Raw genomic sequence first — 26,941 nt, 5'->3', positions numbered from 1 at the left:
GTGGAATAAAGGGGACGCGTCAAAAGGCATTAATTTTTCCAAATGGATTTACTTTACTTTCTTAAAATTTTAGGAAGGATTGTTCGAGTTTCGAAAAGGAATTTTCGGGTTGTTTAAAATTACATAGTTTTTAAACAAGTTTTATAAGGGTGCTTTTTAATGTTGCGTAATATTAGAAATATGTAACTCTTTGTTTTTCTTTTACTGTGTGGCCTTCGAAGTAGGTAAGAAGTGTGGCCTTCACCACAAGTCCTGATACGGTCAATGCTGATAATATTGAGTCATAACGATCAGGGTCTTATCGTAAAATGAGAGTAATTGAAATGTATTTCTGTAATTTATTGGGACCAATTTGAGCCAAACAAGTGTTGTCCATCAAAGTCATTTAAATACCTAGTTAATGATACATATCAATCATTTTAAAGTTCAAATGGACTATTAGCTCCGGAATTTATGAACCCATTTGTTTAATTTTTGTTTAAAAATAGAATTATGTTACACTAACCAAAAATAACAGTGGATATTTTTTTTACTGCAAATGAGTAAATAAGATTCCTATGCACTTAACCTTCTCTAATTGACGTAGGATAAAGCATTCATTCAAAAGTGATAATGTATAATTCAAGTCCTCATTTTTATTACCAATTTTACATACACCGTAGTCACAAATAGCCTCCAAACTACTTGAATATCGGTCCGATTCCAGTGCAGATATTATGTATTCTTGCGCATTCATACATACATTTGAATTCATCTCCATACATTCGTGTGATTAATGTGCTGTCTATTCTCCCTGGACTTGTCACACTTTGATCAACTTTTGTATGAAAAGAATTACATAACATTCGACCATTACAACACACGTCATTTCATCCACGCTTTCCCAGCTAAGTAAATAAAATACGTATGCAAAAGTAATAATAAAAGTGCTAAAATTAACCATGCGAGAAAACAATGTTATGCAATTTTTAATAGGTGAAGATTACCCTTTTCTGCATACTTGCCAATGTTTTTTTATGAAGCCACACAAAAATAATGACCCCAACTAACAAGCCAATTTAATGAGGTAGAAGAGTTTATCCTTTTTTCCTACAGACGGAATTTCACCCATGCGAAAATTGGATTTTGCATAAAAATAGTTTACAGTAAATTAGCAATGATTGATTTTCTCTTCTTCTTGAAAACCAAGCTTTCTCCTCGCTTTCTCCTCTGTTTCCTGCTTATTTCTTTGCAATCAGCTCAGTTTCTTATTTTTTGAAATAATACAAAAGTAGCAAGCTTTCCTTTCTTTTCGTCAATTGTTTCCCTTTCTCTTTCTTTTCTTTAACAAGTCTGAACTGAACTTGTGAATGGATTGTTGGAATAATCGTCCAATTAAAATTGATCAAACGAAACATTCCCGACCAAAGCGTGCACTTCTTTGTTCTTCCTCCTCGACTTTTTTGTTGTTTGGAATTTTCGAGTTGGAATTGTTTTCCTGTTTTTAACGTATGTATGGTTTTCTCCTCATTAAGCGACCCACTGGTCGATGAACTGGAAGAAAGGAAGTAACTAACAGACTGCGAATAAACTATTGTTTGTCTGTGGATGGATTCATGAATGTAAGAGGGAAATTATTATGTGTCTGCATGGGTGAAAAAAAAGTGGACGTAATTTCTCAACTTTGCAGAGAGACGCACGTGTCTCAGATTCCATGGATGGTTTGATTTCACTTTTAGGGAGAAGAGTTGTACAATTTGTGGAAAAAAGTTGGGCTGGAAACCAATCCAGGTGTTTAGTTTATGTAAATTGCTGGCTGGCTGGGTGTGTGTGAGAATTTGCTTGTCATCTTCCTGGTGAAAGGAAAAGTGGAGCAACTTGGTTACATATATTTGTGGTGGAGAAAGTAGTCGATTTTTATGCTCAGTTTGCCAAAAAGCGATGCACTTTTCAACAAAAATTATCTGACTGAATAGAATTCGTGAAAAGTGATGCTTTTTTGATTAATTTATCCAATAACTGGATTCCAGTTAGATAAATTTTTGTAATGATTTCTGTCCTCTGAAAGATACTATCTATCAATCAATCACTTGTTTCTTTAAGGAATGAAATAGATTAAGGATCCAAATTAGATTTATCCGTCGCCTTAGGTTCGTTGTTTTCTTTAAATAATCCGTCTGTCGTGTCTGTGGCTGCTGCATTCCATTCCGCAATAAAGAAAGTGCGTTCACTTCAATTACTTTCTCTTCCTCGTGGCTTCGGGAATGCCATCCGCACAGAAAATGCACCAGCCAACTCTCTCCAAGCCAAATCTACGGTTTGTTTCCTATTTTATTTCCGACCGGAATAATCCTCAACAAGGACAACCCACAGTAAATTTCGCACTGGATAAATTCCCACTTTTTACCCTGGTAGAAATTGCAGGCAATAAAATGAAAGCCGCCTCCGTCGTTGCAGGCAGAGTAAATACGAGTGCCAATAAATGAGATAATTTCCCTCCGTATCTACTTCACTTTTCGACTCCTCCGACCCGACCAGAGTGGACTTTTCCACAGAGTAATTAAGTGTTTAGCTTGGCTTCAGGAATAATAGTGGAATCCAAAATTTAAGCACAGATGATGAAAGAAAGCAGCTTGACGACTCACTAATTCCCGCTAATTTGCCCCGGAAATTGATCAGGATGAGTATTTTCATCTTTAATTTAAGTGTACGACCATTTACTGCGAAAGTATGATGATGACTTCTCCACTCCCTGACTGAGGAAGGACATTGAGTTGTGAGAAACTTGTGCGTGTCGTGCCTCCCACTCTGAATTAAAAGTTTTTATTCATACCGTCCCTAAATTTACATCATTTTGTGATCCAAGAGTCATTTTATTCCTAATAAATTGAGCAATTTCACATGAAGACTCATCCCAAATCTAAATGTAGTTTCGTCCGTACGTGAATAGCCGGAGGAGAAAGCGATTCCCTGCTAAATTGCCCATTCCGCTTAATGATACAGAATCAACGGGACAGGACATTGGGAGGCACGAAATAAACAAACAAGCCATTTAACATGAACAATGTCCCATTTTCTGGGCGACGTGGGTGGGTGGGTGCGGGCAGTAATTGTGTAATATTTCCTCTATTTTGCCTTTCTCCTAGAGGAGCAAGAGGGGGAAGCGAGGCACACGTACGCACTCGAGTGGAACGAGGAGGAGAAGAAATTTGCTTAAAAAATAAGTATAAAAGACAAACATGGACAAATGTGAAATGTTCGTCGGGGCAGTTGCAGAGTAATGAAAACGGAAATAAGACATACATTTCGTAAAAAAATCTGACATAATTATTGTACAAGGAATTACTTAGAAAATAGTGAAACGGTAGTTTTTTCAATCATTTTAATTGGAAAATTACAAGTTGTCGTAAAGTTTGATTTGACAAAATTTTCCATCGGAAATTTGTCAAGTAAAAAACAATTCTTTAATAAAAACAACATGAAATTCAAAGATTTCAATAGTGAAACGGTAGTTTGTTTTTCTAAATTTGCAATTATTTTAACTAATTATAAATTAACAAGTTATCACGAAGCTTGATTTGATAAAAAAAATTTCATCATCAAATTAAACAAAATTGTTTATAAAAATACCAAACAATTCAAATATTTCAACAACTTTTTTATACTAATCAAACTTTCACTTTATTTTTGCCATCTCTCTCCAAACTCTCCATCCATAAATATTAAGCAAACTTTTCGCCCTCTTCTCACCACCCAAATTTAATTTGTGGTTTGATCACTTTCACAAAAACATCACGGTGAAAAACATTTGCGTAGTGGAAACGTACCTAGAAACGTGGCAAATTAGCTAATAGGGAGTTAATTCCTGCTGTCACATAACTCACACAAGTCATGTTGACAGTGGTCATAAAGTAAAGTGTATAATAAATGCTTCGCCAGACAACCCAACCCATGGCCAAAAGTGGGATGGTATTATTACGATACGCGTTCTCCCCTCCATTTCCATACCGATGCCTACTTGATCATTACTCATCTCACACGAGGACGATATTATCTGCACGGCATACACAAAATGAACGGGAATCAATATAATAATGGCATGGCATAAATTCTAATCATTTTTCATTTCATCTGATTCCACATGTCATTCATAATCCCATAGAAAAAAAAACCTGCATGGCTTTTCCTGCCTCATGCAGAATTTCGCTTAGGAGAAAGTTGATGTTGTCGTCTTTTTTACAATTTTGCACAGAAAAGTGACAAGGGAACAGAACAACCTGTCTGCTCGCACTAGTCCTCCGTGTTTCTCGTCTTGTTAGTTGGTTCTCTGACCCATTTGTTTGTTCAGAGGAAATGAAAGGGAAACCAATCTGGCAAATTATGGTATATACAAACAAAAAACACAAAAATTATTAAAGTGAGAAGGTCACATCACATTTTATTCGAGGGAAGAATTACTGAGTCCGGAGTAAAAAAAAATGGCAACATTACCCAAGCAAACCACGAACAATCGCAATCAATCATCCATTACGGGTTGTAGGCGAAATTAATAGGTGTTGTCGGTCCCGGTTGGGCTGATGTGTTTGCGTAACTTGATTGGGAAATGGAATTAATGAGGGGCATTTAATTTGATGCCAATTCTCCGGAATATCTTCTTTCTTTACAAAAAATATTGTAATTTTATATATAAAAAACTAGGTAGGTTAGGAAATGAAACTTTTTTACATTGAAATTTAGGAAAAAAGGTGTTTTATTTATTGGAGAAAGGTGAAAGTGAGGGACAATTTCATCGCATTTCTGGGAGAGAAGAAAGGGAGAGGAGAGAAAATTATGTCTCCATAAATTTCAAATCTTCAGGGAAGGTCTTGATGTGTCTGTAAAATGCTGGGTGTCACCTTCACTCAAAGTGACAGCTGGGAAGGAGACCCACTGGGACAAAGGCACCGACTCACCGAAAGAGATGACTTCTCTCTCTCTCTCCCTCAGTCTAAAACTAAAACCGGAAACGAGGGCTCGTGTAGCTCTGTACGTACGTATATTGCACGCAGTGGCCGCGGAAGGGTGGGGAGAGAGGGACAATGTCCCCAAGGTTGTTAGATGTCCCCATCATCTGCTCAGGTTAAATAAACCCAATGTCCCCAAATGTCTACTCGGCTCCCGCGGTCACTGCCTACACGAGACATCTTTTCTTACTTTTCCATGTGACACGAGGCTTTATCATGACAGTTAAAAGGTATATGATGAGGAGGATAATATGCTGCCAGAGCAGTTCACGTGGCTTCCTTTGAGACACGTACATAAAAAAATGCACTACACACACACACCAGCTTCACTTCAAGGTAGTGAGCAGAATCATGATGACATCGCAGAGATAACGAGTGTGTTGCGTTTGGGAAATTTTGCGTTTTTAAAAATATGAAGCTATTTTTGACTCTGAATATTTTCTAAATTCGTCCACGATGCACGAAGCATACATAATTGCGTACACAAACAAAGTTAATAATTTAGTATGTATGAAGAGGAGATCTTCCTTGTTTGGGTGTCACTAAAAGTAGGACAACCAGGAGAAGATTATGTATAGTGGAGATTATACGTACTTGTGGTTGCGTAATAATAGTCGTCATTGCCGTGTGAATGAAAATACCTGAGGAAGGAGAAGAAGAAGACAAGTCTGGGAAACAAATTGCGTTTTTCTTTATTCATCTCCCTCGTCTCATTCCTGATTCCTTGCCGACTGTGATGAAAGGAAAAGAAGAAGAAGAAGGTCGCATCCACCACTTCCTCTCCAACCAAACTCACTGAGAGATGAGCTCAACTCAAGAATTGAAGCTACCCAAACCCACATAGATAATTCTACAGAGGAGTATTTGCATTGATACCAGCAGTCGTGGTTTTCATTTTGGTTGTCCAGGTTGAATGAAAGTAGTAGCAAATCTGTCCCGTGTACTTTGTGTAAGAGGAAAATCCGGTGCAAAAGTAAGATTTGTGCTTTGGTCGTTTGTGTATAAATTGTGAATCCCTATCGCATCCAGTCCTCCTCCTATCATCATCGGTCTGTCCTTATGCAAGTATCTACTTTGTGGAAATCTAACAACAAAATGGATAGCTTTTCCATTTCCAGGCCACTCCAGAGATCGCTGCTCGTGCAGTCGAGGAGGAAAGCGATAGTGAAAGTTCTTGTTAATAATGGCGCACGTGGAACGGAGTGAACTCTCGGGTCGCTGAAAAGGATATGCTTTTTCCTTCTGGGACATGACTTCCTTCTAAATTTTGAATATTCACAACAATCCCGAAAACTCAGAGAGTTCAAAGGTATGAAAACCAGTGTGGTATTGAATTCAAATGAAAACCAGCCCAATTTTAAATTTATGTAACTCCAAATTTTGAGTAATTACGAAAATGAACATTCCCACTTTTTATGACACCTTCCTTCATGTCATGTCCTTGTACCGTAAAAGAAAAGAAATTTGCAACCTTGACATTTTTGCACTGTTTCTTTCTTTCTACAATTTATTGATATAGGTTAATGGGTTTGCAATACTACTAAAATAAAATTAGGGAAGACTTTCCCTCAACTTTTCCTTGTTTTCTATTCATCTGTATTTATATGCAGACTAACATCCATCATCATCCGCACGCCGTGCCCGTGTAATGACGATCGGTGCATACACACCTTTCTCTCGCACTGCTCGTTCGCCCTATCCATTCCACCAAGTCGAATGAATAATCAAACATTCATTATCAATCTTGCTGGGTGGGTATCCTACTGATTGACGTGGTTTGTTGGTTGGTCGGTTGATGCCTCGATTTTGTGGTGGCAGGCAGGATATTGTTCTATCTGAGGAGACAGGATTTCGTTATATGCATGCACGTCCGATACGACACTTCAGAACCAGTGTCTCATTGTTCCCGTTGATGTGATGGATTTTGGATATCCATCCAATCCATTTCATGGCGACGGAGCACAATAGAATCGGATCAAAAGTAGACGGTGGCCAAAATAGCTTGGAGTTTGAGTTACACGGAGAAAGGTAGGGGAACTGGATACGTACATACAACGTGCAGGGAAAGTTATACGGTTCAACTTTGTCTAAATCAATACATTGTGTAATGATGATAATGTAATAAATTAAACGTGTCGATTGGATTCTACGCTTAATTGTGGCATTGTTCCAGAATTATTGGAAATATTCATGTTAATTGTTTCCAAACCAGACGGCTATTTCGTTCGTCTGGTGGTGGGGAGAAATTATACAATTTTATAGGACTCGTCCTGAGGTTAACTTGTTATCCACTTTATTCGCAGTGGGGACAAATATTCTTCTTACCATTGCACAATCTTGTCTTAATTATCTAAACAATTTAATTAATCGGTAAGGTAAATTGTATAAATAGCCTTTGAAATTAAGGAGGACGACGGAACGACATAGTAATTAAATAGTAAATTAATTGAATAGAAGAGACTTAAAACCTATATTAAGTTGATGAATATCAAGATTTCCATAAATTTAGAAAATATTCTTACTTCCAGAATTTGATAAGTATATTTATTTGGAGACGTTTACTAAGAAACGATTGTTACATAATGATCAGATTATCATGTCAGTGGAGGTTTATCACACCTCTTGTGTAACATATTTATCCAACTTATGTAACAAAACTATCAGAATTATTTTCCTCGAAATTTCCACGACTTGTCACATTGTCCTAAAAACTATTTTACCGTCATCGATACTGTAACTGTACGTACATAGCTGCACAAATAGTTATCTCGTGTCTCCTCAAACTAAGCCCACCCACCTACAACCCACACACTCTTAATACGTATGTACATCCATCCATATCGAGTCTTACTTAACCAGCCAGCCACCTTCCTTGGCCAACTTTTCTTTCGGAAATTTAATTTTTATCTGCTCCCTGCCAGACAAGAAAGAAAGAAGAGAAGAAGAAGAACGAGGAAAATGCACCCATCCGGCTTTGTGTGCTCGGCCATGTGCACTCAGCAGAGATAAGAAGATAAGACGAACAGAGATGTTAATTTCACACAACTTTCACCACCGCATTAATGCAATATTTCACTGCATTACGTAATTCACTCGGGCTCAGCATCATACCGGGAGGGGTAATAAATCCCAAAATCGCGAAAAAATCGCAAAAAATTCGCAAGTGGCGACCACGTGAATCTAAACGGAAAATATTCAAACGTGCCCACACTTTTAGTATTTTCTACGCAAAACCTTTAAGCTAATTGGACCACCCAGGGAAAATAGTACCAAATATGTCACTCATCCATGTCAGTCCCATTTCAACCGACATAATTTATCCAATGCATAATTACACCCGTCAAAACAATGTCAAATCCGTAATTTTCTCCACATTTCAAGGTTGTTATCTTACAAATTAAATTTTACGACTTGTCCATCCAAACATAATTCAAAACATCGTTCCGTTTTTTTTCTTTGCTATCTCCACATAACTTATCGAATTAGCGTCACCAACGAACCACTCGTCGTCGTCCTCAATGGAAATGAGCCTATCAATGTCACCCCGGGTGGGATTGTCAGTCAAATGAGAGTCGTCATCGCAGTGAGAGGGCTGCTCCTTTATTTAATGGGATTCGACAATAAATAGCTTCGCGACGCAACAAATACCGTTATTATTGGCTTTTTCGAGAAAATTACCCATTTCCGTTTTCAAAATGATGTTATCCTTGAAATCAATCAGCAAGGAAGGACGGACGGTAATTGTACAATTGTGTTGTTACTTACCTACCATGCATATGAGTCGTGAGTATGGAGAAAGAGGTGGAATAATGGTAAGAGAGACGACCCTCCTAATGGGAATAATGTGCGAGTAATGGTCGTCGTCGTCGTAGTGGCGATGACAGACTTTTAAATTGAGGTTAGACACGAGACTAAACGTTGAATGATCAAAATAAATGAAATTATGTGGCTCTGTTCCGTCTGGGGAGGTACGTATCTACTTACGCGACATATTACAGTAGTGCCGCGGTAAACAGCCTCATTCGACTGCATAACTCTAAATTTGGATTACACAACAACTCCCAGAAAAGAAAAGAGATTAAAGAATTTCACGGAATTATTTGATCCATGTTAAATTTGACATTAATGACCCTGCAGTGGAGAAAGTGGTTTCTCTTTCTCCTCCCTTAAAAAATGGAGCATTAACATTCCTTCATTATCTTGAGGTGAGATAAGCCCGTCAAACCACAGCCAGTAATAGACCCTGCATGGTAACTAACATACATAAGTACGCAGGTAGGGTACATGTATAAATATATAGGTCGTTTTGCAGTGCCGGGTTGCATGTCACCCCTGGATTTGGATTGACTCTGATAAGGATAAGAAGGAGACAAAAAGTGGAGAAAGCAATGGAAAGGTTAAACAACTCGACGCCACGCTAGGTCCGAACGACCGACCAACTGGGAATCCAATTATTTCCCTGCAAATTCCAAATTCCCACGGAGACGACGACGGGCAACTAACGTCACTCAATCTCCAATCAGTGGGCACAATCCCGATTTCATTTGACCCTTGCTGACCAGACCACAACCCATTAAGGCCGAGATAGCAGTCGAGTCGTGGTACACACGGCCATTACAAGTACGGAACGGATTTGTTCATATAACTCTTTTTTTCTGGGACCACGATCGAGAGAGAAAGTTAGATTAGTGGAGAAATGACTGCTAGGTACGTAAGTAAATGGCGGAGAGATTGGTTCGATTGCTGAAATAAAATAAGGCATCTTTCTTCGAAAAAATGAGGGTTTATTTTTCAGGGTGATTAGATTTGCGCTCCAATTAGACGGGGATAATAAATTGTGTAAGGTTGTAACAAAGATAAATAATTTTGATAAAAAATATGAATTTTTTAGCACATTTCTAAGCAAAATGGTTCAATTTTGCGTACATATTTATTTAGTAGGATCTCCCCTCTATTCGAACTTTTACAGGATTCCTTACGACATTTTGAGAGGGGATGTCTCATCACGAGAATAATGTGACACATTATATATCCGTTTCCCTTACAACCATGATCATTCCCATAATAATGGCCTGGTGTGGTGGTGAAATGGGTGGAAAAACCAAGTGAGGATTTTTTCGGTTCACTTTGTCCAATCAAAAAGTCACTCCTCAATTTGCAATTTGCACGAAATGCGGTTCACATCCAATAAAATCTAGCCCAAACACAAATCCGCAAATCCTACAATTCTCCTTCGTCTTCTTCCTTAAGCACACAAGTCAATGTCAAAAGTGGGTGGTAGAAGGAAGAAAGTAAGACAAAAGTCGGGATGGATGTCTCGACTTAATCCATCCTTAAAGGCGAACATTACAGTACGAAAACCCACCCAGCCAACATTTCCTGTAAGGCTTTTCCTCCATTTTTTTGGGGAAAAATATTCTTCAAAATTTCGAACCCCATCTGCCCTAGGAGAGAGAGAGAGAGAGAAACCTCTAAAAACCCGAGAAATTGGCCTAGTCAGCACGAAAAGTTGTGGACGATGGATGGATGAATAGCTCAAGAAGATTTGATGGCCAAGCAGGAAGAAGAAGACGAAGAACAAAGAAAAGTGAGCTGGACAAATAAACGGTGGTGGTGGTGCTGGATGGATGACAATGATGTCTCCTATACGTCTCCTATGACAAAGCACTTGGATTTTATAGTGTCCATTTTATACGTCGGGATGTATTACGTTTGTATCTTGTCCCTCCGTTCTTTATTGCAGGACAAGAATCAGAGAAGAAGAAGAAAAAAAACTAGAGCAGACCAGCACAAAATCAAATTGACTCCTTCCAGCGGCTGCCTACGGTCATCTGCCTGATACACAGTTTGCTAAACGTGTGACTATTTGTCTTTTATTTTTTTACAGGCAATTTCAGCAATTTCAAAATTTTTAGAGATCACTTTCTCCCAAAAAATATTAAACTTGCACGAAATATAAGTACGAATCGTGCAACACAACTTTTCTTTTTACTTGCTTTCTCTAAGAGTGAAAGTCGACACGTGGACGGCCAACCACGACCAATTTCTCCAGTCTTAATAACATTTCCTTTTCTTTCTTTGATAACTTTTCCCAATCTTTGTATCTCCCCGACAGATTCGTACTTATCAGGTTTCTCGAGCCTTCACTCCATCAACACGCGTAATGAAACGTGTCATCGTCACGGGTATTATGGTATTTTGTGTCATGATTTTTCTTCTATTTAAGCCTTCTCCAAAAAAATATTTATTAACCTATTTTGAAAATAGATAAATTTCTTCCTTCTTTTCATCTAAATATATTTCCAAAAATAAAATAATAATGAAACTTGATGAAGGAACTACGTATATGAAAAACATATTGAGTGTCAGACCACAAATGGGTCAGAAAATTCGCTCGGTGGCCTTTCCTTTCATTTTACTTGACACACAAAGACAGCCGATTCCACTCTCTCGAACAACAATCTACCTGCTTTCGCCTTCTCTTTTGTATTTTATTATTGAGTGTCGAGAAACAAGTGGACGGAGTGAGTGAGGTGAGGCAAACCAGCCAACCAAGTAGAAGAGTGTGTGTCAAGTAAAGTAGTGGTGGTGCAGATCTAGGGAGAAAAGTTGGTTAATAAAATAATGCTTTCCCTCTTCACCACGTTATCCGCAAAGCTCTTGTGCTTCCTCTTTCCCCCACAATTGCGGAAGAAAGTTGCTGCCGCCGTCCATCCAAAAACAAACGAAGCAAAGTTACTCAAAAGACAAAACAAAGTCAAGTCAGGTAGGTCAACGAGTTCTTGGCTGCTTCATTGACTCGACTGCATCGCCATTGGTTCGAGGGACAAGGCTTCGTTGAAGAGAAAGCCTTGATGAATGGAGAGATACGGAGGAGGAGGCAGAAGAGGAGGACTAAAATGTGGTTCGGTGGAGAAAGTATGTGGTGCCCTTGTACACAAATATACTTACAAAATTGGGATGCAAACCATGTTCAGCCCAGATTATTTTTTTACCATATTTTTTTCAAAGACAAGCTGTTTAGAAACATGATTTAATGCAACAATTTCGCGGATGCGCAAAATTCAGAGCATTAGCAAAGAAAGCAAGAGACGAGATAAGTCTGAGGTGCTGCCACAAGGTACAGATTCCTCGACAATCAAGCGTTTCCGCGAACTTGAGGCGCCTATAACGCTCCGAATTTTGCGCATCTTCGCAAGTGCCGCACAAAATGTTCCTTCTAAACAGTGTACCTTTGAAACTGATATGGAAAAAAAATAATCTGGGTTGAACCTGGTTTGCTTCCCCATTGTTCGAAAGAGACTCAAGGAAAATCTCACCTTTTATTCTTAGAACCTCTTCTTCTTCCTCTTCTTGATCTTCTGGATTCCTTTGTCTCCTCATTCACATCATGCGACTACTCTACCACCACCATTACTGAGAGAAGGAGACAATAGGGTGAGCAAGTATGAAGAGCAGCAGCTACCCGTCCCGTCCACCAAAATAAGTACATGCACCACCAGGCCGGGGAGAAAGTAAAGTAAGTCGTACCAAATCTACTCCTTTATTTCCCACTTGTTCTTCACGATACTGCGGAAGCCAAGTGATGAAGAAGACCAAAGTGAGAAACTTGTGTCAGTCTGGAAGATTTCATGGAGCAAATTAACATCAAATTGCGGCACTACATGGCACACTCGGTCCCACCAAGTTTTCACACTTTTTTCCCTTAATCAAATTGTAAATGGGGATAGTACGAAGAGGGAAAAACTTTAATATTTTTTCTTACGTTTTCTCCTCCTAACAAACTTGCTCTGTTTTCCGCGTATCGTGATAATCCGAACTTTCTTTCTTCTTGTATCGATTCATTAATTCGCACCCAGTTTTGTTTTTGGCATGAATTTCATTCGTATTTTGAGCTCCTTGCCGGAACAAGTTTACATTTATTTTCCCACCCGAGAAACAAAGCCTTCAATTCAAGTCACGACCTTCGGCACGAACTTTTCTTCTTGGTCGTCTTCTTCTTATCCTCTTTTTCGAGCTAATTTGATTCGATTTCGATCCGTGTTTCGTTCTTTTTATTTGGTTTGGAGATAATCCTATATTTATGTTTTCTCTGCTTCGTGTAATAACGGGGTGGGGAGGGAACACCCGTTTTTAACACGATATATATTGCTAAATTGTACACCTCGTGAAATGCTTTCTCTCTCGCACTGGGGTCTTCTAAAGTACGTATGTAGGAAAAAATTGCGTGTGCGATGGAAATATTCACTTGAGTTTGGTCAGTGGGGAAAGAATTGCATGCGAAAAAATGCAAATATGTACGAGTTTGTGTGTCAAGTTTGTTACCAAAAACCGGTGAAGTGAAGTCTCGGTTGGTGCTGTTATGCGACGAAAATGAGAATTTTGGAAAGTTTAGATTTAATATTATTCACAAGATACGTGTCGGCTTTAATTGTTTGTAATTCAAAATATATAACACAATGTATTCCACTTTGTCTTTAAACTTTAAATATTCCACGCATTAAATGTAAACGCACTTACGAAAATGTATTTTTAAACCGTGTCTCACACCAGGAAAAGGAAGTAATACTTTTTAAAAGAAAGTCTTATAATCCTTCCACAACAAATTAAGGAAACAAGTATTTTTATCTCTATCACTTTCTCCCTGCTTCCTCCGATTGTTGGGGAAAGTGGTCTGGTCAAGGTTCCGATTGCTTGAGAGAGAGAAAGATTACACCGGTTCCGCTGAGAGCAAACTGAGTAATGCGATGGGAAACTTGGGACATTGTGAATTTGTACCAAACGCAACTCAACTCACTTACTCGTCGCGAAGAGAAATTCTCCTGGAGAATCCGGGAGTGAAAGTTCCCCGTGTTCCTTGTGCCCAGCAAAGAAAGTAGCTTTTCTCTCGTCTCACACGACTTTCTTCTTTGTTGTGTGTGTAAGGAATACAGAGTTTTAGTTAAATTAGAATTCTCCACCCGGCGGTGGTGGTGACGATGACGAGGTGACGATGAAAGGGGACGAAGGACGACAAAATTAAATAATGAATAGTGCAATAATAGTTATTAATATTTATGCAAGCGCATGCATACACACCAGCATAAAATAAACAGGGCTAATCTCTGCCCCGTGGCACTCAACTCCTGTTCCAGAAGAGTGCTATTTTAGCCCAGAATTAAGTAAAGAGAGGTTGGGATTCCGCAGAATTTCAGTCGTGACCTTGTCTTGAACAGGATGCATTCGTATTTTTGCCCTCGTTATATGCCCTACAGCTCAATCAATTCCGGACGAAGGCAATAGAATATTAGTGTTAGGACTGGTTCGTATATTTACTCTCCTAATACGACCAGGTAGGTCAGAGACACGGCTGTTTTACTTGCCTGGGCTCCGTCCAGTTAGGTATATTCGCATGCAGCCGTACTTACGTAAACTGTAAACCGAGTATTAAAGTAAGCATAAGGGGTATATTTGAAATAATGTTTATTGTTACGAGGGGATGGCACGTTACTTTTATGGCTCGACAGTGCTACTACTCGATGAGTGGCGAGTGCATATGTGGGTATTTACCTCTTTCTCCTGGTGAAAGTAGGTACACGGTTTGGTTTAGGTGGTCCACTAATTTTTGTAAAACTGGAACAAATAAGTAAAGTAAGTAGGCTGGTAATTTTTACGACGTGGTTTTATTGCCTCACAATTTTACAAATCAATGTAGCCGAGTGGGAGCAGTGATTATTGGAGGAAAAGGAAAGCACAGCCTGCTCCGTTCAAATCTTCAAGGTCAAGATTTGTGCGTGACACAAATTTGTTTGAGGTATAGAAAAATACCTATGAGGAAGTCGATTTCACATTTATTCGAAAGCGTGTATAATTATCTTATCTTATTTAATAATCAAAATCAGCATTAATTACAAAATGGCACACTTGTTCCACCAATTTGGAATGCCAATTCTTGCCGGTGCATCCCCCTCCACAATGAGCGAGTAGGCTTGTAAAGCTTCGCCCGGGTGGAGAAGGAGGAGCGGCTGTAAAAGGTCCCAACTCCGCTCCACGCGACGTCGCCCCAAATCGTTTAGCGTCACTTCGGGTGGGAATCCTGTGTAAACGAGGGAATCATACGTCGTGAGTCGGGGGCAGACGGCATTGTTGTTGGCTTCCTCTTGGGCTGCATCGTTCTCATCGTCGCTGCCTATTCTCGCATCTGGCACGTCTCTCTTGGTCACCTTTAACCCCAAAATCTCGACCGCCTCGCCCCTCAACCGCTCGACGTCCACCTCCGTCAAATTCTCGGCAAATGTCCCCACAAAAAGGAACTTTAAGTGCTGATTCCTCCTCGAGTAGCCTAACCACTCCATAATAATCCGTATGTTTTTTACGTGCTCTTTGAGCAACCGATCCGCCCGGAAGACGACAAAGACGGCGTCGATGTATCGAAAGTTTGACGACACTCGGCCCTTGATCATGCTGACTATTTTGGCATCGTCCCATTCCGTGTCGCAGAGGCCGACCGTGTCCGCCACGACGATCTTCTTATCCTCGTAACGTCTCGTTTTCAAATTAAAGACGGATCCGGTCCCTTTGATGAAGCACATTTCCTTCGTGACGGACTTGTGGCTCACGAAGGAGGCGGTGACGGGCTGGTTGAAGAAAATGTTGATGAGATGACTCTTCCCCGCACCGGTGGGACCGATGACGAGAATGTTGTAGGTGTCTTCGTTATGGTCGAGGAAGTAGTTGAACTGCGTCGCGTTGTAGTGATTAGCTATAAAATATCCATAAAAATTAGAATATTTAAAAAAAATAGATAAAACCGTGACCTGCACTACTGTTAGAAATCTGGTATAGACACGCAGGTATTGATTCTTCGAATGATATTAAAGTTGTTACCGCTTGATATTAAAATCATACTGTTCTGTAAAAATCTGCTACAGATATGGTAAAGCTTTAATACCGAGCTATTACTACACGATATTACTTCTTAATACCACTTTGGTGTGGAGTCATATATGATTTTAGATGAATACCGCTTGGTACTATATTAATACTGGATTTTTATTTTAAGAGTGAACTCACAAATGAAGGAATACATCCTCTTTCCCTTCCCCTCGGAAAACACGTCCGGTCGGATCGTGGACGGAAAAGCGTTCACTTTCCGCAAGTTATCGTCAACAATGAACCGTCTAAAAGTATTCTTGAGTACGCCGCCCTCCTCCATTTGAAAGGACACCCACCTCCCACGGAAAATATAGTTGGCCACGTGCTCACAATTTCTGATGCATAGGGAGTAATTACACATTCCTAAGACTTGGAAGATTCTGTCTCTCGTGGAGTCGTCGACGCTGCCCTGCGTCTCGATTTGGAAGGGGGATCGAGGAACGGTGTTGATCTGGACGCGAGCATTGTACAGGTCGGAAGGTGACCCAAACTCGAGGAAATATTGACCATCCGTGATAAACCAGTGTTGGTAAGGGACCGAGTTGAATTTGCGGTCTTGATAGGCGAGCAGGATGGCGGATCCGGGGAGGAAGGAGGACTGCAACGTGGTCAGGTTGGCTTGGCGAACGGTTTCGTCAAACGTTATGACGTGGTCGATCCAGGTCAGTTTTTCGGACTCGATAAAAGACAAAGAGTTGCCCATTTTAGTATTTTTTGGGGGTCAGTAAAATTGTAAAATGTAAAGTGCGTCACGACAGTATTGATTATTTAGTATTGAGTGTGGCGATGGCTTCTGACTATTGATTAGGTTATGTAGTGGAATGGAGATTCGTGTCGGGCTTATCGGGATTGAAGTTATCGCATGGAAGTTGGCTCATCATTTTTACATGATAAAAAAATGATAAAGAAGTTTCCGACTAACGGCAATGAATTATTGTGCTAAATGCGTTGCGATTTGTGTGATAACTCATGTATTTCACTTGACACTTTGAGAAGATAAGTAAATAGCGAATGATACATATCTTTCCATAATATGCAAAAAGATAATCAGCAGATGTTGTTATAACTTGACCATTGTTAGGCCAAGTTATAACAAATATGAAATTATCAAAAGTGCATGCATGCAGATACATAATACTTTTCGCAAAAAAGTTTGCTAATAAGTTATGTACTACTCAATTTAATTAAACCGATAATTCATGGAAATTACGAGTATTTATTTGGAATACTACACGTTGTATGTGTACTTTTTAATAGTAATACTTACATAATTGCCTGAGGCAAGCCAAAAATAAGTAGGTTGCGCAACACGTAAAACTAAAAGATTTTCTAATGCCTACTTTCGACACGATCTACGATCCCAACTTTATTTTAATCCACATTTTAGCAATAAAATTACCGAAAGAATTTATATCTCTGTGCCATAATAATCCCAATCCTCAACACGTGTCGCTCATAATTCTACACTTCTACAACCCGAAAATTGCCCCTGCCAGATAACCCTGTGCTTTATACCAGAACGAACCAAAAAGCAGCAGTAATACTAATACTTTCCCTCAAATGAAGGATTATTACTTTCTCTCTGGAAACTCTCCTGCTTAAAAACCCTACTCGTACGTATATACGTACAGCACCAGTGGTCGTAGGTAAAGTTCACATTGTTGCATGCAATCATCAGATTGATCCCACTTGGCCTTGGTCTGCCACATGCAATTAGTGGCTCCGGCTTAAAAAGAGTCACTCCACGAGTCACACCCATACAAAATTTATATGGATTGCTCAATACAACTATTCAATCGGGCAACACAATGAAGGCAGCAGCAGCCTTAGAGTGGGTGCAATTAGTACAAAAAACGAATACCTGCAGAGCTTTGGTAGCACTGAAAATGACAGAATTTGATGAAAATCTGATGCATAAACAGAAATAGACAGAGCATTCATGAACAATATGCGACATAAATTGGACCTCAATTATATTCCACAATGTGTGCCTGCCCCTCTTCGAGAGCATTTATCCTGTGTGGAAATGAGAAGTGTTACAAGCAACACTTTCCTTTCAGATTTATCATCCATCATCAATTTTCTCTCGTCTTAACATGCCCGCAAAAAGTTGTGTTATTATTATTACGCAACAACCAAGATCAATATCGAGCTAGTTTAGTGGTCGGACTGATTGAGAACATGAACCCCGAACCAACTTTGAACTTTATGGAAACAGTCCAGTTTGGAAACTTTGATTTTTCATCAAAATTCTTGCAACTGAGTGATCATGAAAATATTAGTGTTTCGTTTCGTGCTAATTTTTTTGCGTTGCAATGCCAGAAATGTGAGATGCAAGAAACTGCTTCTCATTTCTTGCAGGTCAAAATATCTGCAAAAAACCAAGTGATTACTGGCACCCGAAACACATAGAAAATCTTGTAACCCTGTGATTTGACCATGTCGAAATTCGGTGTCGAAATTTAAATTGATACCAACTCGTGTCAAGCAAGGTGTATGTACAGAGCAATTTGATGAACGAAAAAGAATGAGACATGCTATCCCATCATTTTTTCCCACTCGACGCTGCACCGAATTCCTATGAATGGAAACTTTGACTGCAACCACCTTCATTCAAATAAATACTCGAGCACCAGTAATTCCAATGCACCAACACGACACGTGTGTCAAGTCAAGTGTTATCCTTGAAATTTTCCTGGTGGATTTTTCATACGGAGAAATTATCTGTAAACACAAGACGACAGGAGAGCAACGTTCGTGACTCTGACATTGAATTGGGTGGCATTCGATATGTTTGTACTGTCAATACACGCGCTGTCATTAAGAGGAGGAGAAAGTCGTGAATTTTTTATGCAGCGAAAGCTTAATAATATGTAAGTACACCTTGCAAACGGAGTGTTTCTCATAATTTGTTAAGAAATTTTATAAAGCAAAAAGCAAAAAAAAAGTAAAGCTTAAAAATTATGAATGTGTTCTCCTGCTCGTGAATGAAACTATATATAGTAAACATGGTTTAAGTTATTTAAGGCAAAGCAAGAATAACAAATAGGTGCGTATTGGAAACGTGTCAATTACTTATGCATGACGCGTCATCATGAATGACATGCAAATTTCCACGATTTTGTTTTCACTTTGCTAAAGCAAACCTTGTCATTTATTTATTCCAGATAATTCACAATTTCTGGGCAAACAGAAGTTTAAAGGTTAATCAAATCCATTTAGTGTTAAACTGAAAATTTGTATGCCACGATAGGGAATCATTTAAAATGATGAGGAACGACGCCACACAGCGGGTTTAATCGATTTATGAATGAGTTAACCAAAACGTTGAATGAATGGATTGACAATTAATTAATGTATATAATTTGAAATAAGTATTCTTATATCCTAAATAGTTCAATAAAATCGGCAAAACATGCAATTACATCAACTATGCAATTTTTTCATGAATGATAAAAACATATTTTGACGTAGCAATTTTAGTTACTAGTTGTATATCATAATTGCCTATCTACTTAATTTTACATGAAAAATCCAATTAGTAATTGAGAAAGTGATGTGTCTAGCTCTACTTGTGCGTCAAAAATTATAACTGAAAATGGGGAACCATCAACATGTAAAATTTTAAAAAAATTAGATGATCGAATAAATAATTAGAATATATTAACATATATCATAATTTATATATTTTTTAATTTCTTCAGTTTTATATTTATATTTATCTTTATATTTATACGTACACAGATTTAAAAAATTGCTACTGCATAGGCATAAGTAGTGTGCATGCATTGTAGGCAGCAACACTAATCCTAAATATATGTGCCTGCTTATCGATCAATAACTACAACACGGCACGAGCAAAATGAAACTGCACAAATTTCTACTTTTGTTCATACCGAACTTAACCCAGATACCATAATCTGAAAATTCGTATACGATTTTCAGTTTCTTGCCCTCATTATAAAAAACTAATCGCATATCAATATCAGAAATATCATCAATCTGGCCTTGAACTGGTGGCACAAAACTGAAAAATTTAAAACTAATATTCAGCCAAGCTACAAAGTTTGGGTAGTCTGGAGTCCAAGGCACATGAAAAGCGTTAGTCCGTCCGACTTGGGTTTACCGAGTTGTAGATAGAGAACCATTATCGTACTCAGGCTACTGGACGGATGGACATGAATGTTTAAAATGGACTTGTGAAGACCACTTTTGCCCGATTAAATTTGAATCCATACCCATTTCCAGAGACTTGTTACGGATACATTAAGCTTATTGAGGACCTACCACCACCACCGCCACTCGCTTTCACTGTCTGCGTTTGATATCTAACCGAGTTTTACGTACGTACCATCAGACGAACGACTGCTGGACATCAAGCTGGGCTCAAATTTTCACCAGAATGCGAGGACATGTAAATTTCCACGTTATAAAAGTTGATGCTTCAAGTTGGGGGTCCGTTTACGAGACGGAGTTTACGTAACTTATGTAACAACAGTCCATTCACCATCGCATACAAATCCAATCCACTTGCTGTCCAGGAAGGAGAAAGGCTAATCCATTTCCTTTTCAAATTTTGAGGGAATCAGACACGCAAAAGATATGCATTCGTTCGTGGCTACGGAACGTTCATCCAGTTCGTAAAAATATTTTTGATTGAAATTTTACATTTTCGCAAATTTTATTTCGCATTCGTAATTAAATTGTAGTGCAAAATTTATACCTTTCAAACTGCGTGGATCATAATTACTCGTGTGGATCATGATTTTAGTAGATTTGATGCGGATTTGTACTCAAATTCTGAAGCCAAATTGGATTCAAATTTCTCAAAGAAAGTGGCCAAATGACCAGCGCGAGGAATTACTTCCTGTTTTAAATTGGCTTGTGAAATCCAATGGTTTTTGGAGCGAGAAGAGTTGGTTGATCATGCAAATCTTGACAATGGGTGGAAACAGCTAAGTAGGAACAGAAAATGGATAGATTTGCATTTTTATTGCTCGTATCGTAACGCTTGTTAGCCAATTGTTTGGTTGGCGATGAAAGTGGTGGTTTTTCTTTCAGTGAGATGAACTGGAATGATGGAGAAAGTCAATTACTTTCTGGTTAGTTGTATCGTATGCAGAAGTATTTTAAAGCGAGTAGTTTTTTGAGGTGGATAAATCAAGGATAAAATTAAAACCAAGATAACTATGTAGGATAGAGTGGAGATCAATTTTATCTCAATTTACATTTATTTCGCACAATTTTTACCTTACAACTAAAAATATTTTGTAATTTAGAAACTCGAGTTTCCTATTTTCCTGAAGAAGAATTGTCCCCAGAAAACTTTGCTGAAGGATTTTGATTTTGCCAAATTTGAAGATTTATTAAATCACCCAATTCCAGTTATTAAAGTTTGGTCATATCCTATTCCATTTTGACAGAGAATGACGCCGATGCAAACAATTAATAATTGTTGCGAATAAATTAAAGTTAACAAAGGTCTGTATACCGTGCATAAACAGTATTTTGTTGAGATATTAAAGAAGGCTTGAAAGAAGAAAATATAAATTTCTTGACTTATTTTCCCAAGAAATTTAAGACCGGATTACAACCGTGCATCCCACCCATTAAAAGTCCAAGTTTCCCACAAAAATACAACGAAATCTTGCCACATTTCCGAAATAAAAGCCTTCCCCGAATCTCTATTCGGAGAAGGAGTCAAAATAACACAAATTTCGACTACTTAAAATCGTCCCTCGTTTCATTTTGTTCTCTTCCTGCTAATTTCTTTCCATGTTCTGTTTTTCAACTCTCTCATGTCGGCCGGCTAACTGTTCCGTTTACGTCGAGAGGAGAGGAGTCGAGGAGAGAAAACTGTGGCGAAATCCCTCCGCTAAATCCCTCATGCTCAAACTTTCTACTCACTTACTTTCCCCATCTCCTCGCATTCGTCCCACTAAACTAAACTAAAAACATCACAATGTCAGCCCGACATACAACGCAAACCAGGCCAGAGAAGAGATGGACGGACAGATATCCGACACTTTCTCTCTCCTCTCGCAAAAACCTCGGACGACGGAATTGAATGAATGAAGCCAGAGCAGAATTTATAAATCGTTTCAAAACTCTGACACATTGAATGTACCCAAGTGGTCCTGGTCCTGGTCGTGGTGTGGGAGGTCGTCTCCCCGTGTGAGGACAGTTCATGTGAAACAACGCTTTAGCCCAGTCAGGAATTAAACTTTACTTCAATTCCCGAATGGCTAAAAACAAGCGACTAAAATAAAATAAAGTAGAAAGCAGACAAACGTGTAGCTTGCTTTACTTTACTTAAGAGAAATATATACAGCGCAAATCTAGTACTAACACGGATCGGATGCAATTTTATTTTCTCGTGGTGCGCTAATAACTTGTGTCAAGTCGAGTCAACGTTTAACAGTGTTTGTTCATCGGGTCAAGTCAAAGTCGAATTTGTGTGTGTGGGTAGTTGGATATTGCATTTAACAGATTTAGGTTGGTGGGTTGGGTGGGTAGTTGGTGATTGTGAATTATGCGACGTATTTTATTTTATTTTCTCCATGTGCTAAACTTTCTCCGCTTAGTGGGATGGAGGAGGAGATGAATCAAAAATCGTATCTGCAATTGTTCCACGAATTGGAATTGTAAGGTTGGTTTGGTTTTGCGAAATATTTCCATGTCCAAAATATTTCCCTCTCTCGCTGAATGGATGGAATGGTATTTATTTGTTATATACGTTATAAATTCGATGCAAACAAAGTCGACTCATGTGAAGTGAAAGTGAAAGTGGGCAGGAATGCATTTGTATTATTTTCTAGTTTATGTAACAACCCACGCTGAAAACTAAGTAAACGGTACGATATACACTTGGGTAATCACTTTGAAGTTTTGAATGCATGACGTGAATTATAGGAAACAAAGCTTCCCAGGAATTGGGACGGGAGAGAGTTTAGCCATTCGAAATCAAAAGAGTGGCACACATTCCGGTGGGATCACGATGATGAGGTTACGTAATAAATTGCACGAATAAAATGGACGAGTTCAAATATGATAATAATTCGAAATTATGAATAACACGGTTTTTTTGTAGAATTATTTTTTGAAATCGGAAAAGTTGTTGTAGCTATTTAGATATTTAACCTACATACAATTTATACGTCCATCTGCTCCCCATCCATCTTTTTTACCTACCTCGACCACATTATTCTTGGAGGGATTACAGATTTGGAAAAATTATGGCTGCTAATAAAACCCGTAATGTCCCCGGGTCTGGGCTGCCATTAAAATATTGCTTGTTTAAATCTCACCCTCCACTAAACCAGAATTGGTACAATATATCCATCCGCAAGGTGGGCAAATAAATACCTATGAAAGTATAAAAAAGAGGGGAGCCCACTTCAACCGGATATATGTACTGAATAATATGTATGTGTTGTTATATCGTCTCAAGTCTCAGCTTATACAGCTTCTTTTCTCCAGAGAAGATGAGAGAATAATGTCCATTCACGGGAGGCCAGGAGGAGAAGAAATGTCCCCTCAAAATGCCATACCTTATAGTTTCCAGGGTGTGAATCGACTTAAAGAATGAGGTGGGTGGGTGGTTGGTATCTGCAACAATTCTGTTTGTCACCCACCACCACCACGAAAAACAGGATAAATCCACCAATGATTACAACCTCAAGGTATCACGGAATCGTGCCCAAGATCAAAAAACAAGGCACACCACCATCAAAAATTGGTATACCATTTTATTTATCGGGACATTATGTCATGTAGGTTGTAATGGCGGATTGGATTGGACGGCAGGTACATTACTTTGCGTTAAGGAAACCTGAACGGAATGTGCATGGCTTGTTTTACTCCCAAGAGATATGACTGGACGAGGGAGGAGAAGACAGTTGGACGAAAGGGAAAGGGAGAGAGAGCAAAAGACCCAGAAAGTAGAGGAATTTCCGAGAATATAACAGAACAGGAAATTGGAAACTTCATAAAATGTGGGCAATGAGATAGTCCAGATCCACGAGGAGAGCCTTCGACACGAAAAATACGATATAGTAATAATCATAACAGAGGAGAGGGTGCGTTTTGTGCGTTTCAAGATTTCGAACATTTTACAGATCATTTATATTTTTTGCAAGTTTGACGCCATTTAATGTTTTCATATTTAATAGAAATTAATAATAGATTTTTCTAATATTTGTCCGTTAGCCATTTTCAACGTTTTGTGTCCGACCCTGAAAACCAATTTTTTTTAATGATTTTCAAGAAAACGAGGATAAAAACATGAGGTGCGTAAGAAGAAATCCAGCGTGTGGGGGACGATGGATGGACATAACTCTTAATATTTGATATGATTGCATCGACTTCGACCCTTAAGTCCATTCCTGCATTGGCACAACGTAGCAGAGGGCAATCTGAAAGTGCGGAAGTATAACCAGGAGTAAAGAGAACGTAAGTCCGATCCGACGAGATTGGATAAAAATGCATGGATGCGGAAGGAAGATGATAAGATTGGATGGGATCGGATGATACGACGGATTGAGAAATCACAATCTAACCCACCAAACCAACCAGTCCACCATGCAGCCAGCCAGAGGTAAATACGTCTAATGTGATACGTATGATATGCCACGTATGAATAAACTGAAACAATGCCACACACTAAAACTTATTACGAAATAGTTCACTTTCCCATAAAATCATAAAATATTGCAAATTTCTACGCAATTTCTGCGGACGCCAAATGCACTCCACCTCTTTTAACCTAAGGAGAAATCAAGGGAGTCAAATAAGCCCTGTCTCGTGTCCACTTGTTATGCTCCCCATGTGCCCCAAATCTTAGGGAAATCCTCGGCCAGGGATTTATCCGATCCTCTCTCCTTCCACCCCACCAAACCAAGTGCACACAAAAACACAATATGGTCTCCGTCACCCAAAATCTCATCGAATCGCATCGGTGGGGAGCAACATAATGCAGCAGAATGCACTAGGATAAATACCCCACGACGTCGCAACTCCTGCCTGTGCTTGACGTCATGTATTTAGAAAAAAAGGGTGCATACTTAACCATCTTATTTCGAGAAGAACTCAAAAGTCGTCTCACATTTCACTCCGAGCGAGGAGGAGAAGAAGAAGAAGAGGGTGAAAGTCGCCTTTCTCTCTCATAAGATAAATGATGCATGAGCCGGGAAACCAGAGGAGAGTGAGATCAGATCAGACTTAGGAAATCTGTCGAGGGTGCGGCGGCCACTGGACATTGGACAAAAAACGAAGACTGAAATAGAAACTCGACTCTTTTCTTGGTCTCCCCCATTAAAAATGCGTCCATTATTTTGCCTCCGGCCGGTGTGAGCAGTGTGTAATGAGATTACCGTCCTCCTCTCGACTGTTGCGTCACCCTCACAACTTGACTCCACATTGACTTGACGGGAAAATAATGAGTCTGTCCACGTTTTCTAAGAAAAAAAAAATCTCCTTTTCATTTCAGACCAGTCGATCAATTTCTAAAATTGGGGATAAAATTAATTAGCGTATTTCTTTCTATTTCTGAAAACAGAAAAAAACAATATTCTGTATTTCGACCATTACTACTTTCACTTTGTGAGGAACCACTCGAACCGAAAAATAACAATCGTTCCGTTTCTTTTTTTTACAATTTTTACAACCAGTCTTTTCTGCTTTTCTTCCATTTCCACAAAAAGTAATCTATTCACTCGGAAATAATGTGCCTACACCAGACCTCACAACAAAGAGAAAGCAAGCAAGCACATTCATACACGATATAATGTACAAGGAAAACTTTCCCCGTGTCCTTTGGCAGGGAATTGTTAGTCTTTTGCAAAAAAAAAATGGTAAACCAGACCAGCGAGCAAATCTGGTAGGGAAACAAGTAAAACTAAAATCAAAGTCAATGCCACTTCCGTCCGTTGCTTCCTTACGTCCATATGAACAGTCAGTCGGCGTGTGTGTGTAACTCGTGTTCGGGAAGGAAATGGAAAAAATTATGCTTTACATCGTCCTCGTCGATCCCTCCGCAGTCACTTCACTCCTGGATAACAAATGTGGGCGAGAAGAAAAAGGTGGCGAGAAAGCAAGAGAAAGAATATTCCTCTTTCTCTTTTGTAAACTCTCAAATCGGTTCCTAAATCCAAATTTGTTCTCTTCGCTGGGAGGATTTTTGGATATGGATCGGAATCACATACATACATCGCCCATTACTTACAAACTACGTACGTACACGAGAAGGAACACTACGTATGGATATTGCACACTTGGGGGAAAGAAAAGTGCATGCGAGATGAGATGGCTGAATGCATTTTGTGTTGTTGCGGTTGTGGAATTACAGCAGTAGAAGAAAAATAAAAGTTCACAACAAAAATCTGTACGGAATCGTGACATGGAATTGCAGCATAATTTATGTCCCTCCACAATATCATGTAGGTGTAATAATGGTGCGTTTTTAGTGGATCGTAAACTAAGCACGGTACAAAATTTCGACTTTTGGGTACGCTTTTACTCTAGTTTGGTCTTTTTCGTACAAAAAACGAACCGGGTTCGAATGTGATATCTTTCCGACCCGTTTCTTCTTATGTAATGTCGTAATGTGATGTAATATTCACAAATCGTTGCCATATTGTACGTAGGTACGTTGAAGGACGTGGATGCCGGGGGAGTTGAAGTTGAATATAAGCCAAGAAGCTGCCCAACCCCAGCGTGACGACGAGGACGATGGCGACGACGACGACCATGATGATCATGGCATTGGCAATGAAAGTGTCGAAAGAAATGCAACGCAGGCAGGGTAAGAATTTCTAACAAAATTCATTCTTGGGAATTGGAAAAACTTTTCTGTACTGGAAGTGGCCAAGCTAACGAAGTGAGAGACTGGTGCTCGTAGGCAGAGATCAATTCAAACCAGTATTAAAATAAAAACATTTCAGAGACAACTGTAACACATCTTGGGTTTAAAACGGTTATTTTTTATTTAAAATTTAACAACTGGTTGTAAAATTGCACATTGAGTTGATCAAAATTAAATATTGTGT

At 39.0% G+C, this 26,941-nt stretch overlaps 2 protein-coding genes across 3 annotated transcripts in view; both read right to left on the bottom strand.

Annotated features, from left to right (window-relative positions):
* The window catches only part of LOC110862574 (opioid-binding protein/cell adhesion molecule homolog), a 68,473-nt gene extending 53,921 nt beyond the window's left edge, over nucleotides 1-14,552 (bottom strand). The window contains exons 1-2 of the mRNA XM_022111792.2: nucleotides 14,532-14,552; nucleotides 12,302-14,394 (exon numbers count right to left, since the gene is read on the bottom strand). The gene's annotated coding sequence lies outside the window, so the exon portion shown is untranslated. The remainder of the gene's footprint in view (nucleotides 1-12,301; nucleotides 14,395-14,531) is intronic.
* On the bottom strand, nucleotides 14,483-16,688 carry LOC110862575. 2 transcript variants are annotated; one of them, XR_004833457.1, is made up of 4 exons: nucleotides 16,035-16,688; nucleotides 14,874-15,723; nucleotides 14,657-14,789; nucleotides 14,483-14,594 (listed from the first exon to the last, which is right to left on the bottom strand). XR_004833457.1 is itself a non-coding variant. In XM_035845663.1 (3 exons), exons 1-3 carry the CDS (start codon nucleotides 16,597-16,599, stop codon nucleotides 14,729-14,731), a joined length of 1,476 nt encoding a protein of 491 aa, XP_035701556.1. In that variant the 5' UTR covers nucleotides 16,600-16,688; the 3' UTR covers nucleotides 14,626-14,728. The 2 variants fall into 2 exon arrangements, 1 of the variants encoding a protein (XP_035701556.1); XM_035845663.1 differs by lacking the exon at nucleotides 14,483-14,594 and having other exon boundaries at nucleotides 14,626-14,789.
* Between the last annotated feature and the right edge of the window lie 10,253 nt (nucleotides 16,689-26,941).

The sequence above is a fragment of the Folsomia candida genome, unplaced genomic scaffold (genome assembly GCF_002217175.1).
Source record: "Folsomia candida strain VU population unplaced genomic scaffold, ASM221717v1 Fcan01_Sc061, whole genome shotgun sequence".
NCBI lineage: Eukaryota > Metazoa > Arthropoda > Collembola > Entomobryomorpha > Isotomidae > Folsomia > Folsomia candida.
This window is presented reverse-complemented; position numbering and strand designations above follow the sequence as displayed.

Excerpts from the sequence above, each read along its gene's own strand:
- LOC110862575 (XM_035845663.1), bottom strand. The coding sequence starts at position 16,599 with ATGGGCAACTCTTTGTCTTTTATCGAGTCCGAAAAACTGACCTGGATC. Across the intron at positions 15,724-16,034 it reads GAGGATGTATTCCTTCATTT|CTAATCACTACAACGCGACG; the intron begins GTGAGTTCACTC and ends GATATTTTATAG. Across the intron at positions 14,790-14,873 it reads TGGAACAAGTGTGCCATTTT|GTATTTTTCTATACCTCAAA; the intron begins GTAATTAATGCT and ends ACTTCCTCATAG.